This window comes from Alternaria ethzedia (assembly GCF_023757985.1).
Source record: "Alternaria ethzedia strain BMP 0044 chromosome Unknown scaffold_8, whole genome shotgun sequence".
Taxonomy (NCBI): domain Eukaryota; kingdom Fungi; phylum Ascomycota; class Dothideomycetes; order Pleosporales; family Pleosporaceae; genus Alternaria; species Alternaria ethzedia.
Window position 1 is genome coordinate 556249 of NW_026056201.1, and position 14510 is coordinate 570758.

The window sequence follows — 14510 nt, forward strand, 5'->3', positions numbered from 1 at the left end:
CAGCTGATCGCGTGTTTCAGAGAGGCGAATGTGGCCGGCGTGCGCTGCATGCTGGGTAAAAGGATACGGGGTGGGCAAGTGGAGGGGCGTGATTTTTTAATGGGGGCGAAAGAATGGGGAAGGGAGGACATGAGTCGGGTAGGTCGGCATGCTCGGGTTGTACCTCTGGATATGGCGGAGAGGGAGGGAGGAGGTGGCAGTGTTTGCTGGGTGAGATTTGTGAGATTGGAGATCGAGACAATGCCGGCATGCATCACGGAGGCGAAAAGATGATATGATGAATGGGATAGAGTTGAATTGTCATTGCTAGCTACGTGAAGAAACAAAAGAAGACCCGTCATCTGCCCAGCTCGACACCAACTGGTGGAGCGCTTACAGTGAAGCTATGGACAGGCGAGATGCATGCATGCGGTACGTTTGTATACTCCGAGGATGAAAAACGCATAGTTGGGTATTTGAGAAAAAGCGATCGGGTTGCCACGCTCCAGCACTTGGAGTGTGTGGTTGAAGAAGAAGAATGTTGCGAGTCCGTGTTTGCTAGAACGAGCCGTTCCATCCGTTCTCCGTCTATTGTTTGTGTACGATTCGTGTGCTGGGTTTTTGTTTGTTTGTAATGGTGATGAGGATGGTGATGAACGCCGTTGATGCTCCGTGCCATAGGTGATATAACTCCAAAATTACTTGACAAATAGAAAGGCGTAGAGCGGCTAGTTGTTTCGGTGCCGTGTCCGAGTGCCAGTGCTTGAGTGGTGGTGGTGTGTTTGCTTTTGCTGGAGGCGGGATAGTCAATGGCCACCAACGGAGGTTGCACGGCCAGGAGAGTACTCTCCCCTTCGACGAGCCTCCTCGCGGATGTACTTCTCAACGTGCTGGTCGGCTTCGGCACGGCTCACACCAGCGGTAAGGTAACCACCGGCGTCTTCTTCGAGTTCCAAGGGAGTGACTACCCCAGGGCTGGCGAGTGGCTCCAGACGCGGACTGGTTGGCTTCGGTCCAAAGCCCCTGTGTTGACGGCTGGTGTTGGCAAGGAGTTGTTGCTGGTAGAGGTACATCTGTCTCTGAACCTCGTACTGCCTGTTGGATGATCGAGGCGAAGCGGGCGAGTTGGGGCTGTCAGGACCAGCAGTAGGCGTGTTTGCATGACTCGAGCCTTGGGATGAAGCGTAGTTTGCTGGGTGGAAGCGGGGCAGAGAAGGGAGCCTCAGGTGTGCAGCGGGGCCGGTGTTGCTCGACTGTCGTGGGTTCATGGCTGGGCGACGTCGAGCCTGGGAAGGAATATCGAGAGGCTGTGATCTGGGCGAGAGAGGCGAGCTGATGGCAGGCATGCTGCGGTCGGCAGTTCGAGAAGACATGTTCTGGTGAGAGGTGTCGGATCTGAAGATGACTCGCGAAAGGGAAGGCGACGTTGGCGGAGATCGCATATGACGTGTGGCGAGTATATCTCGCGTTCACCTGGAGGAAGGAAGGGTGCGGCTCCGGTGAGTTGTTATATCAACTTCTCCTGAATGACAGCGAGGAGAGGGATAATGGAAAGATGGAGTACCGTGCTTGCAGGCAGCAAAGCACAGAGCAGCGGCGGTGTCTAATATATCTAGCAGCGGGAGGGTCCAGCAGAGGCTTGGGACTTGGTGGCAGGGCTCGGGGATGGTAGCCGATCTTATTGGAAAGGTACAGTGTTGATCTTCCGCTTGAAGGCGCACCGTCGTGCGGTAATCGTTCCTGAGAGGGTAACGAGCCTGATGCACGGCTCAAGTGGACCCCGTTTCAATGTGGTGGAAGCACAGGCGCCTGCTACTGGCAGCACACCAAGCCGGTGTCTATCAGTTGCAACAGGTGGCTGCGGGCCGGTTATGGCGGAGTACAGATGGCGCGTGTGTTTTCCCGAAACCTGGGTCCACAATCAAAGTAAGATGGAGTGCAGTGCGTCGGCTAGGAGGGTTGAAAGCTAATCTAACAGTGAATAGGATAACTGGTACACAGCGGCCTTTACATAGCTAGTACCGACGGAGGACAAGGCCGCTACAGCGAGGCGCGCCATGATAGCAGGCGCTATAATCTCGTCATTTCACCTCGCAGGCCTTGGTTTCGCGGTTTGGGCGGGGCGCTGAATTCCTGCCTCGCTAGCCATGCGAATCGTCCAACACGCCTAAGCAGCTTGTGCAGCTTGTCCGTTATGACGCAGTGCAGCATGCCCGGCTCATGATTAAGACCGAACACGTGCCCGTCTTAGAATGCCCGGCGCTAAACGCGTGGTGCGAAGACAGCATTGCAAACTGCCCTCCATTGCCCTGCAGCGCCGTGGAGGGTGTGATAGGGTACCGTTGCATCTGCAGCAGAGCCCTGCGCCAGGTTGCAGCAACGTCTTTTTTCTTTCACGTCCGCGCGCGTGCTCTCCAAAGTACGGTCTGATGAGACCAAACGGTAGCGCCTTCAAGACATGACACCACCACACTACGCCAAGCGCATTCCACCTGTGCAGCACAACTGCGACGTTCTTCGCAAAAGGGCATGCACATATTGGCTGGATGTAACGACGTGAACCGATCGTGATCCATCATGCGCCTTTTTCTCTGTCTATCCCGAAGTTCACCCTAACATCGCCGAAGAATATATGTGCGATAATATTTGGAGGGAGAGCCGCTCGCACGGTACAAACAATGCTGCACAATCCCATATTACCCAACATGCGGAAATACCGCCTGAAGGGACTGCCGCCGAAGCCGCTCCTTCACACAATTCTTCCATCGTCTACTGAGCGCTGACCGATGACGCCAGCGCACGAACTTTAATGTATGTGATGTTCTTCTAGAGAGGGTTCGGCTTTGCTCGCCGCGATGCGATGCCGTCACGTAGTTTGGCTTGGGCACCGGAGGACAGAGCTTAGCGCGGCAATCAGAGCAGTTGCTTGGGCATCCCGTCAATGCGTCAACTTGCGATGGAGAAGTTGTACTGTTGTACAGCTTGGTAGATCTCCCGCGTGCGGCTCAGGTAGATGAAGCCATGCAGCCGCCGGAGGAGCTCGGCCACATTGAGTCGGCGCACGCATTAGCATGGGAATAGGCAAAAGCAATGGAGCACGCCAACCTGAGAAAAAGCCGAACACCCTGGAGTCTCTAGGACTACGTTGACGTTAGTTCACCTACTTTGCAAGTTTTTGTCTTAATGTAGTCTGCAGACCTGTTCGGTTCTTTTCTTGTCTGAGGTGGGAGATTGGGGCTGCTTATGGAACACCGAGGTAAATCGCGGCAAACAAGACCGCTTTGAGAAGGTGTGACAGGTAGTAAATCACCAGCGACATGTCTCGGGTCACTCATACTATTCGCGGTACGCAGGTCGTGTCGTGAAATTGTTGGATTTGTTGGTTGATGTATGTCGCTGCGTGCTTTCCTTAGTATCATCTCGCGCCCAGCTTCTCCAGTGCCTTCGCGCCCTGTTCCTCCCACTCTGCCTTTGATATCCACATGTTCTCTTTGTCGGCCATGATGTGCGCGAGCACAGCTCCACCGAGGAACACCATGTGCCTTCGCCGTGGCGGGTCTTCGATGCGGACCTTGAATTTCTGTGTATGTGTTAGCAGAGTTTAGCCGGTATAGTAGGTGTGTACCCACGTTGAGTCGCTCCGGGTTTCCGCCCAAGACCTTGGTGAGCCACAGCTGCTTGAGCTCCTTCTCCAACCGACTTGGCAGACCCGGGTACATGCTGCTACCACCACTGAGCACAATAGCCTGGTATAAGCTGCTCCTGACATCGACGTCGGCCGCTTGAATCGTGTTGAACAGGAACTCGGCGATACCAGGCTGCTCAACGTCCACAAGATGCGGCTGGAACAGACATTCGGGAGCCTCGAAGCGCTCGCTGCCAACCCGGATGACACGACCATCAGGTAGAGTGTAGGATTCCACCAACACGGTTGTGTCTTCGCTGAGACGCTGGTCCAACTCAAGGTCGTATGAGACATAGCAGAGCTTCTCCTTGATTTGACGGACGGTCTCGAAGTCGGCGGTTCGGTTGAGAGCGTATCCTCTCCGTAGCAGGAGGGCGATGAGGTTGCGGGTCACGTCGCGTCCGGCGACATCGAGACGGCGTGTGAGGTGGTTGAGGACAGTACTTTCGTATACGGGAACAATATGCGTGACACCATCTCCCGAGTCGACGACCACACCAGATGACAATCCCTGCGCGTATAGAGCTAAGACAGCCTGGATCGCCACGTATACACCTCCAAATCCGTAGCGCTCGAACATGACTTCGCACATGGTCTCGCGGTTCTTGAGCGGGTTCATCGGCGGTTCGGTGAGGAGGATCTTGCGGCCTGTAGTGTCGAGCTTCATCTTGTCGTGGAAGGTGTAGTCCCAGACATGTTGCATGTCATCCCAGCGCTTGACGATACCATTCTCCATCTACGGACAAGACAGCGTTAGCTCGGAGGCACCTTGAGATCTCGACGATGCACATACAGGGTACGTGATCTGAAGCATTGAGCGCGCTGCCGCTGCTTCGTCACCGCACATTATGTCTTTGAGCTGGATGTCACCGCCATCTCGCTCTTCGGTTCGCAGGATGGGTCGGCCGACTATTGAGGGGAACTGGTGGTCGGGGAAGTTCTAAAAAGGGTCCTGTTAGCTTTTGCCATGATCTGTCTGCCGCGTTGTATGGGACATACCTGTCCGGCGTAACCCGCCTTGAGGAAACCGGTACCGCCATCGAGGACTAATTGGAGGGTAAGTAGAGCTTCACATATAGCGGAGACCGCTGCGCATACCAATGGGAGCTTCAGCCATCCTGTGCAAAGCTCGAAAGGGTTGTTGGGGCTGAAGGAGTGGATGTTGGAAGCTGGCCGTAGCTCGGGGCTGCCTGCCTTGAGGTTGACGACGTTGGCGGGGCGCATGGTTGGCCAGGGGTCCGTGAGCACTCAAACGGGCAACACGATGCTCACAACTTGAAATGCGTCACTTCATGTCTTCAAGATTACGAGATAACTGTAGAACGATAACAAGCGGAGAAGAAAATCGATGTACAGCATGTATGATATGCTACACATCTGAGGCGCTGCAGATCTGGCGTACGAATGAGGTTTCTGCGTCAACAACCCATACAGGATAATTGACATGACTGCACCCAGAAGCCGCTCATGTCTTAGAACTTCTACATGTCTCTACAATCACTGTTTAGAATCAACCTTGGATGATGCTCAGACGTGGTCACCCACCTCATGCTAGTCGCATGGTCACCCACCTGGGAACTTGGGGAAGTCGCGACTTGCGCATCGCTTAAGGCATGGTCCGAGCGCCTCCTGCCCACTTCAATATCGTCGTTCTGCAACACCGAACTTTCTCTCCAGCCAGTTCAACTAACAGCAGGTCAAGATGCCTTTCGTAAGTACGCCCTGAATTGCGCCCGCAATGCACCCCTCCATTCCATTGCCATACGGCAACCCCGCTTCGACGAAAGTCGAGTGGAGTCTTTGCGAGATGCTTCGAATGCGGGTTTGAAGCGCCAATCGCTGACTCTGTCAAAAGTCCAAGCTCCAGAAGAACGATGCCTACTTCTCGCGGTACCAAGTCAAGTACAAGCGCCGCAGGCAGGGAAAGAGTACGTATTGATCCAACTATTCAAACCGCGACTTCTCTAACAATCTGCAGCCGACTACTACGCCCGTAAGCGGTTGATCACCCAGGCCAAGAACAAGTACAATGCGCCCAAGTACCGCCTCGTCGTCCGTTTCACCAACAAGGACATCATCTGCCAAGTCGTCCACTCCGAGATTGGCGGTGACAAGGTCTTCATGGCTGCTTAGTACGTCCCAGCGACTCCGCTTCTGAAGACACTCGACTAACAACAATCCAGTGCCCACGAGCTCAAGGCTTACGGCATCACCCACGGTCTTACCAACTGGTCCGCCGCCTACGCCACCGGTCTTCTCCTTGCCCGCCGTGTCCTCAAGAAGCTCGAGCTCGACGAGGACTTCGTTGGTGTAGAGGAGGCTGACGGTGAGTTCACCCTCACCGAGGCCGCCGAGGTTGACGGCGAGGAGCGCCGCCCATTCAAGGTCTTCTTGGATGTCGGTCTCACCCGCACCTCCACCGGTGCCCGTGTCTTCGGTGCCATGAAGGGTTGCTCCGACGGCGGTGTCTTTGTCCCCCACTCCGAGAACCGCTTCCCCGGATACGACATGGAAGGCAAGGAGCTCGACGCCGAGACCCTCCGCAAGTACATCTTCGGTGGTCACGTCGCTGAGTACATGGAGACTCTCGCCGACGACGACGAGGAGCGCTACAAGTCTCAGTTCAGCGGCTACATCGATGACGACATCGAGGCTGACGGTCTTGAGGAGCTGTACCAGGACGCACACAAGCAGATCCGTGAGGACCCCTGGAAGAAGGAGGAGGGCGAGGCCCCCAAGAAGTCCAAGGACGAGTGGAAGGCCGAGTCGCAGAAGTACAGGAGCAAGAAGCTCACCAAGGCCGAGAAGGAGGAGCGCGTCAAGGCCAAGATCGCCGAGATCACTGCTTAGGCTGTTCCTTTCTCTTGTTCCTACTTTGTTCTATCATGACAAAAGCACGGCTCTGGCGTCTGGGGATGACATGGAAAGGATGCCTGCCTTTGCAGGATACATCTACTGTACTTAGCCTCACGACCTCAATGAGATGACGAGACGGCAAGCCGTGATTGGCTACCACAACAAGATACCCCCCAAACAATGTGCCCCTCCTGTTCAGCGTGTGTAAAGTGTTCTGAAATAGCAACATGTGACACGCGCGTGTGGTCGGTAGTGGCCGACACCACATGGCGTGCTGTCGCAGGTTTGACCATGTGGAATGACAAGCACGGGTTGCTGTTTTTGTGTGGCCATGACGGTCAGGTGTTTCAGCGGCACTGAGGGGACAGTCGGTAGTCAACGCTCCCTCCGCGGAGGCATCAGCCAGCAGCAGAGTGAGGCATGTGGATATGTTGCGATTAGGTTCGTTTCAAGGAAGAGCGTAGACGGGTATATAGTCCATCCTCGCAGTCGATCATGATGTTCGGCAGGATTGAGTGCGCGATAGAGCTTGGTGTGGAGAGGAGAAGGAGACCCGAAGCGCAATCAGCCGACACCTTTCGTCATCGGCCGGCTCCCACAGCTTGCAGTGCACGTTCGCCATAACATCGCATCGGCCGAACTCGCACAGAGCAGCTCCCAGAAATCACGCAGCCGTCAGCCTTGAGTGCAGCGAGTCGTTGAAGTCGCACGGAACACGTTATCTGGAGAGTTTGCAGCATTTCCAATCGGCGGATTCTCGTGGAAGCAGAAACCCCGCTGACCTCCGTCCGCCTCACCGAGGCCGTCTGCAACCCTGACGCATGGCGAGAGGCCTATATACGCAATGACAGCCGTACAAACACCCGGCGATACCGCGTCCGCCATGGAAGACATTCACGGTGTTGATGTATCATGGCTGCATCACTCGACTAGAGGTACGTGAGGCCCGCTTACCCTGCTGGGTGGAGACGTCTCGGCTTTGCGGCGCAACCCTGAGCTCGAGAGGCTACTAACATGTTGCGCGCCTGAGCAGACCATCACCATCGCCAGCAGGCGCCCTCGTCGCCCGGCCTGACCAGAGATGCACCGCCCAAGACATCGTCGCATGGTGGCCTACCCGTCAGACCCCGCCACGACGAGCAGCAAAATAATGAGCCGACACCGGCGCCCACGAGACCCGCATCGCCGCCGCGACCGCCCCCAGCTGCCGCCGCTGGCCCAACTCCTCCACAAAAGATACCGAAGCGTCCAGCGCTGCTTGGCCGCGGCAGTACCGACAAGAATGGCAGCGGCACGACGCCACCCGACGCGAAGAACAGCTCGCGACGCAACTCGTGGATGAACAGCATCAGCTCCAAGTTCTCGTCGCAAAACTCGCCCGCCGCAACAACACACACCCAGGCCCAGGGCTCGCCCGCTGCTGCTAACGGTACAGCCAACGCGTCACCCTCGGCCAACGGCGCCCTGAATGGCATACAGGCAGCATCGGGAGGCACTAATGGCGCGCCCGAGCCCTACATACCGCAGCAGCCTAAGAGCTCGTTCGTGGGGAACGTGTTGCGACGCCTGTCATCCGGAACCCAGGTCGGCACCGCTGGCAAGGTCTACCCGAACGGCGGCATGTGCCCGCGCAAGATCATGAACGTCGACCCCAACCGGGAGCGATGTCTAGTCCCGGAGCTGGATCAGAACAAGTTGCGCAAGGTGGCATTCTGCGTGGACGTGGAGATTGCTGGTGGACCCAAGTACAAGGATGACATCGAGACAGACGACAAGACCAAGCGCAAGGAAAAGAAGCTGAAAGAGCGCGGCGAGAGTGAGGCACTCAAAAACCCGGATGCCGTGGCGGAGGAAAAGGACAAAGACGGTGTCGTCTCCATCGCCCAAGAAGTCGTCGGCAACGATTCCGAGTCGAACCCAGAGGGAACAGTCGTGCACGAGGACAAGCAGGAGCCGAGCCGGAAGAAGGAGAAGAAGAAGCGATCCGAGGCTGAGCGCAAAGAGCGGAAAGAGAAGAAACGCAAGAAGGCCGAGGAGAATGGCACAATCCCCATGGAGCTTACTAGAGACGACGACAGCGCCAGCACCGAAGGAGTACCTGCTGCGACTGGAGCGCCGACTCCTCGCGCTCAAGACCGCCCGACGATCGACCCGCTGCGTATTTACCGAAGATGTTGCCAGCTCCGCGAATCCCCCATTCTCAAACGCATCAGCGACCAGCTTGCGGCACCACGCGCGTGCTCCGTTGTTCAGCCTGGAGTTGTCACCTGTCTGGACCTGACAGGGTCGAGGTTGCAGCTGGCCGACGTTTTGACGCTATCGGACTGGCTCGCCATCGTACCTGTGAAGAAATTGTTTTTGGAAGACGCGGATCTGAATGACGAGAAGATACGGGTCATACTCGCCGGTCTCCTGGCTGCCAAGGTTCCTGAGCCGCCGAAGCGACGTGATCTATCCAACGACGGAACACAGGACGGGCTGTGCCAGCAAGGCTCATGCGCAGTCAAGAAGCTGGTTCTCAAGAACAACCCAAAGATCACAGCTGAAGGCTGGAAACACATCGCTCTGTTCCTATACATGTGCAAGTCCATCATGGCGGTCGACGTGTCGATGATACCGTTTCCCAAGTCTCGCCCGCAGGTGGCTTCTCCGCCTACGAACAGCACGCAAGCGCCGTCACCCACCAAGGATGCTAAATCGGCAGATGTAGCCGAAATATTCTCCAAAGCCATTTCGGAACGACTGGGCGGTTCAGAACTTCAAGAGCTAGCCATGGCTGAATGCAACCTCACTTCGTCAAGCATCCGGAAAATCATCGACGGCTGCGTCATCAGCGGTATTACACGTCTTAGTCTGGCGACGAACGACATCGACGCCGAAGGCCTGGAACACGTCCTACACTACTTGCGCTCTGGTGTTTGTCAGGGTATTGACATAGGAGGGAACGACCTGAGATCATTGATGGACAAGATTTGCGAAAGCATCAAGGCCTGCCCGAACAGCCCACTTTGGGCGCTGTGCCTACAGGATACTAATCTCACTCCGGACGCTCTCAAGACACTTATTCCGACTCTCATCAATCTACCTTCCTTCAGATTTCTGGATCTCTCGCACAACAGAGGCCTCTTCATGGGCCAGACATCCCTGTCTCTCCTTAGGAAGTACATGCCTCAGTTCAAGGAGCTGAAACGCATACATCTCATGAATGTCGATATGAAGCCGGAAGATGCGATCGCTATCGCGGAGATTCTGCCGGACTGTCCACACATCGCACACATCAACATTCTCGAGAACCCTGAGATAACACGCGTCGCTAGTTCTACCGACGAGGAGACACAAGAAGAAGCTGCTGCGCTGTATGCATCACTCACTCTAGCGGCCAAGCTGTCCAAATCGCTCATTTGTGTCGATGTCGATATCCCAGCCCCAGAACAAGGCGAAGTCATCAAAGCTCTTGCCAAACAAGTCGTCGCATACTGCTTGCGCAACATTGAATCCATCAATGAAGTACCCGAGCTTCGAGCAGCACCTAAGGAAGTTGAGGTTCCGGACATCCTGCTGCATTTTGTCGGCACGGAAGACAATTACAAGGGTACTGAAGACGTGTCAAATGCTGCAGATAATGACTACATTGTGGGAGGCACAGGAATTGCGAAGGCGCTTAGCTACTGTCTTTCACACAAAGAAAACGATCTCCGAAGGGTGTCTGTCCCAGCAAGTGGTACCTCTACTCCTAGAAGCAGGAACAGAGTACCAGTGCTTGAAGAGCCGAGCAAGGCCAGAGCCATGTCCAAGGATCTTCTCGAGACTGCGCGAAACACACGGTCAAGAATTCAGCCTGCACTTATCAGAGAGGCGAAGAGTGACAATGACCTGAACTACCGTAAGCTTCATCACCTTTACATCATGTTGATATGCTAACATCCTGACAGGTCGTTTACTTTTCCTGGATACAACACTCCAAGGCATGATCCAACGCTTCGAGGACGAATACCCAGAGACACGTCTCCAGCCATCCGATGCCGCTTCCACTACGAGCTCCAAACTCAGCAGCTCACCACCTACCTCCTTCGTACCGACACTCGAGAACAGCGTCTCAACAGACTTCACCGCCGATCAATCCGACGAAGACGAACCCTCCACCCTACGCTCACGCCACAACTCCGACGTCTCCCTCGCATCCCGGCACATGTCCCTCGAAGAAGGACGACTCCACCGCTTCGGCCACCGCGTCCGCACCGGTCTCTTCAACCCATCCCGCCCCACCACCCCCGACGTCTCCGAAAACCACGTCTCCTTCATTTCCGGTACGGCAGATGACCAAGGTCTTCCCGAACACCTTCGCACCCTGCGCGCATACTTCCAGAACTACAGTGGCGACGAGATGAGGCACATGATTGAGGGCAAAGGCTGGGAACAGGCCTTCAACAGCGTCGTGGAGAATGCTGAGGAGCTGAGGAATCTGGAGAAGGAGGACCCGGAGCAGTTTAAATTGTTCAAGGAGAGTCAGATTGCGGCGCTGAAGAATCGTAATCCGGATATTTTTGCGCCGGGGGAGAAGGGTAGGGAGAGTGCGGAGGCGGATGGTGGGGATGACTTTGCTATTGAGGATTGAGTTTACGGGGTGGGCGTTGAGGAAGTGGGCAGAAAGGTTAGGGAGTATCAGGCGTGGAACTAGTGTAATATCCAAACTGCCAACTTGAGCTGTGTATAGTGGATGAGGAGCTGCAGCGCGCTCGCCAGCAGCTCAAGTGTTCATTCTTTGTATATTTGTAACATAGAGCCGTGATGGCTAGCACAACGTCTTGTATGGCGTCTTATTCAAATTCTCATTATATATTACGATCACTTTGATCTTGTTCCAGACGTTTTCGATGGGGTAGTTCTAGTAACAGCTTCTTGCGCATCATGTATCGATGGATGGATGCAGCTTCCCGCACTTCACGTGACGGTCTCGTGATCGCTGTGTTGGGTATAAAAGCGTGTCCCTTCCTCCCAGATGCTTTCTTCTTCCCTCATCACACACTTCCTGCAATATTACCAAAAAGCCTTGAGTTACAGATCCATGATTCTGCCGGCTGTCCTGCTCTTTCAAAACTTTATCCAAAAAACTTGGAGATAACGTTCCCATGGTTTCTCCCTCGCCTTCCTCGGCTTTCTACCACATACTACAACAAAAGACTTATCCAAGAGCCTACATGACCACTAAAATCGATTTTCAAACAACCTATGGCCTTTTCCCGTTCTCCCAAAAACATGGGTTCAACGAACACATGAGAAGACTGCTGTTGTGCGGATCTTCGAGTAGGGATATATCAAAAGAGAACCCACAAGCATGCCATGAGAGGGTCCCGGGTCTGCAAAAACTGCGCATGATACCTGCATGTGCGGATACCTTTCCTGATTAAAATCGCTATGGAGCAGTATGATGAGAGGAGCTTCGAACCCGTTCGGTCTACCAGCAAGCTAGCTTGACGGGTATAAAAGCTGTCGTTGCGCTGCTCTCTTCTTACTTTCTTCATCATTCTCCAGTCTATTGTGGGCACCAAAAACGACGTCACCTCTGGTCAATGTCTGAGACGAGTCTGTGTTCTTCCAACATTTCCCAAAAACAATGTCTTACGTACCAATGGACTCGGCTCTTGCGTGCGGGTACAATGTACAGGCGTGCTCTTCTCATTTTGAACCCCAAAAACAAAAAAACTGAACAGTCACGTCGTATGAGCGACCTTCGGCTGCTGTTCCCAAAAACAAGTTTTGTCAGAGACATGTCGTGCTGGATGGTGCTTTGTGACATCAAATCAACTTCTGAAGTTTACATGGACTGTGCCGAATCCTCGAAAGAAAGTACGCATGTCGTCGAAGCAGTCTGGCCTGAACATCATTGGCTTGTCCGGCTTTCCCTGGTCTTCTCGTCGGGTATATAAACCCTCGATCTGGTTCTCTCCTTCTTCCTCACCACCTTACAGAAGAAGGAACCTTTACCAAAAGATATATGCCATCATGACATGTCTGCGCGAGACTCTTTCCTCCCGACGTGAGTTCCAAAACCGACCACCGGTATACGCATGACCTGTCCGTGCTGTTCGAGTCGGCAAAAATCGATTGCCAATATGGATATGGTCAGAGAGGCCGAAAGAGCCGAGTCGACGGCTATAGAGAGATACTGCCGTAGATGATTAAAAAAAACCCCGTTGTTACTGCCTATGAAGAGTGGAATGCTTTGATAGTTCGACTTATTTATTCACCTAAAACACCACTTCGGAATACTGATGGCGACCGCTTATCAACGCTTCTTTTGCGCACTTGCTTCCAAAACTCTCCTAGAAGATATCCATGTTGTGGGAGTCGCTTTCCCAAAATCGACACAAGATGGAGTCATGGGGTTGAGACCTTTTGCTACGTCTAAAAGATCCATATGTCGCCTTCATGTCGCTACGTCTCAGACTCTGCCCACTTGCCATGTTGTTGTTAGTGCGGGTTGCATATAAAAGAGTCTTGCTGCCGCAACTGTGCTTATCTCTTCCTTTACACTATGTTCAGCGACAAGCTGAGTTATTGCCAAAACGAACTATACAACGCTTCATGTCGTTCAGTGCGCCGGTTCTCTTCCCTGATCGGCACCCAAAATCAAGGATACAAAACCACATGGTTCGCCTTTGCTAGTCGGCAGATTCTTCAATATGTCAGAAAAGAAAAACTTGATACCGAATTATTCATGTTGAGGCCCAAGTGATCGGTCTTAAAGCGGTGATTGAATCGTTCATGATTTGAAATGGACTGCGATTAAACCATGGAGAAGTCTTTGGGCATTCTGCAAAATTACACCACTTGAATGGAGTTTGAGAAGCCGCTGGCTCCAAAAACATCGAGTACGTAGTCATGGCCTGCGTCCGCCAAAACACCGCCGGTTTCTTCCCGTGTCACGTCTTCGAAAACAGCAATAACACTGATATAAACCCTTTTGAAGCACTGCGCAGGTGGTGCACACATCTGAGTCGGTGACTTCCAGCTCTATTCCATGGGTCTGAACGGTAGTTCTACTTGAAGCATGGTCTGGCAAAGCCAGTGAAGCTCACTATATAAGCCCTGTGCTATGCGCAGTCCTCTCTCCATCTCCAAACCCATCTTCTTGCTTTCAAATACTAAAAAGCCTTCGTGACGCGCCCCATGGGGCTTGCTCCGTGCTGGCACCGTTAGTGTACTAAAGTGGTGTTTTCTCCGCGCCGAAAGATCTCAGGGGATGCATCATGTCTGCGGAGATAGTCTGGAGTGCCTGCAAAATCGCGACTCTGGGTTTAATATGTTAAGTTGGGAAGAAGACACTGCCAAGTTTGTCATCATAGAGTGGATGCGGTGCGCCTTTGACTCTGGTCGGAACATGAATTCAGCCCGGGCTGATTGTTAAGATGGAATCTTGGTATGCCGTATGATTGCGATAGCTTTGATAGAATTTTGTCGTGGCTGGTTGAAGTGGGGATGTCGAAGCGCCGATGCGGTGTTGACAAATTCGCTGGACCGACTTGGTTGAACGTAGATCAGAGCACTGACGAGATTGAGAGACAGATGAGAAACTCAAACAGACGGTTCGTGAACGGGTCTACACCTAGGTATAGTAGCACCAGGTACAGGCGTATTTCGTATTTCGCAAAACTCTTAGCATGGAGTAGTAGTTTGGTGGTGTTCAGGGTCTGACGAAAACACGAAATACGAAACACGAAGAACGCATCTGGCGCTGGTAGTGAACGCGACTACACCTACCTTCACTGGCCTTCGGCGATTTATGCCGCGCCCATATAACGGAGTACGTCGTTCTGGCGTCCTGGTAGACGGCCACTAACGGGTTCTCAAATCTTTAGCGACGGAACGGAGTCTGGGTCCTTCAACGACTTCCGGTCGATTGCGCCACCGATTGTTTTCCCTTCGTCCCAGGACGAATCAGCCACAGGCGGACTGTTCTCCAGGATCTATCCGCATGTTCCAACGCCAC

The 14510-nt window shown here is 53.8% G+C and overlaps 3 protein-coding genes across 3 annotated transcripts; 2 read left to right on the forward strand and 1 right to left on the reverse strand.

Moving 5' to 3' along the window:
• Window positions 1-3394: 3394 nt before the first annotated feature.
• Window positions 3395-4781, reverse strand: ARP2_2 (Arp2/3 complex subunit, actin nucleation center; the record flags this gene model as incomplete). Its single annotated transcript, XM_049376017.1, has 5 exons — window positions 3395-3559; window positions 3609-4400; window positions 4458-4604; window positions 4664-4710; window positions 4763-4781. 5 exons carry the CDS (start codon window positions 4779-4781, stop codon window positions 3395-3397), a joined length of 1170 nt encoding a protein of 389 aa, XP_049234226.1.
• A 585-nt stretch (window positions 4782-5366) lies between these two features.
• RPL5 (60S ribosomal protein L5) lies at window positions 5367-6514 on the forward strand (the record flags this gene model as incomplete). Its single annotated transcript, XM_049376018.1, has 4 exons — window positions 5367-5375; window positions 5520-5592; window positions 5643-5796; window positions 5848-6514. 4 exons carry the CDS (start codon window positions 5367-5369, stop codon window positions 6512-6514), a joined length of 903 nt encoding a protein of 300 aa, XP_049234227.1.
• Window positions 6515-7403: 889 nt separating this feature from the next.
• J4E87_004398 (uncharacterized protein) lies at window positions 7404-11135 on the forward strand (the record flags this gene model as incomplete). The annotated part of the gene is made up of 3 exons (XM_049376019.1): window positions 7404-7455; window positions 7554-10403; window positions 10453-11135. 3 exons carry the CDS (start codon window positions 7404-7406, stop codon window positions 11133-11135), a joined length of 3585 nt encoding a protein of 1194 aa, XP_049234228.1.
• Between the last annotated feature and the right edge of the window lie 3375 nt (window positions 11136-14510).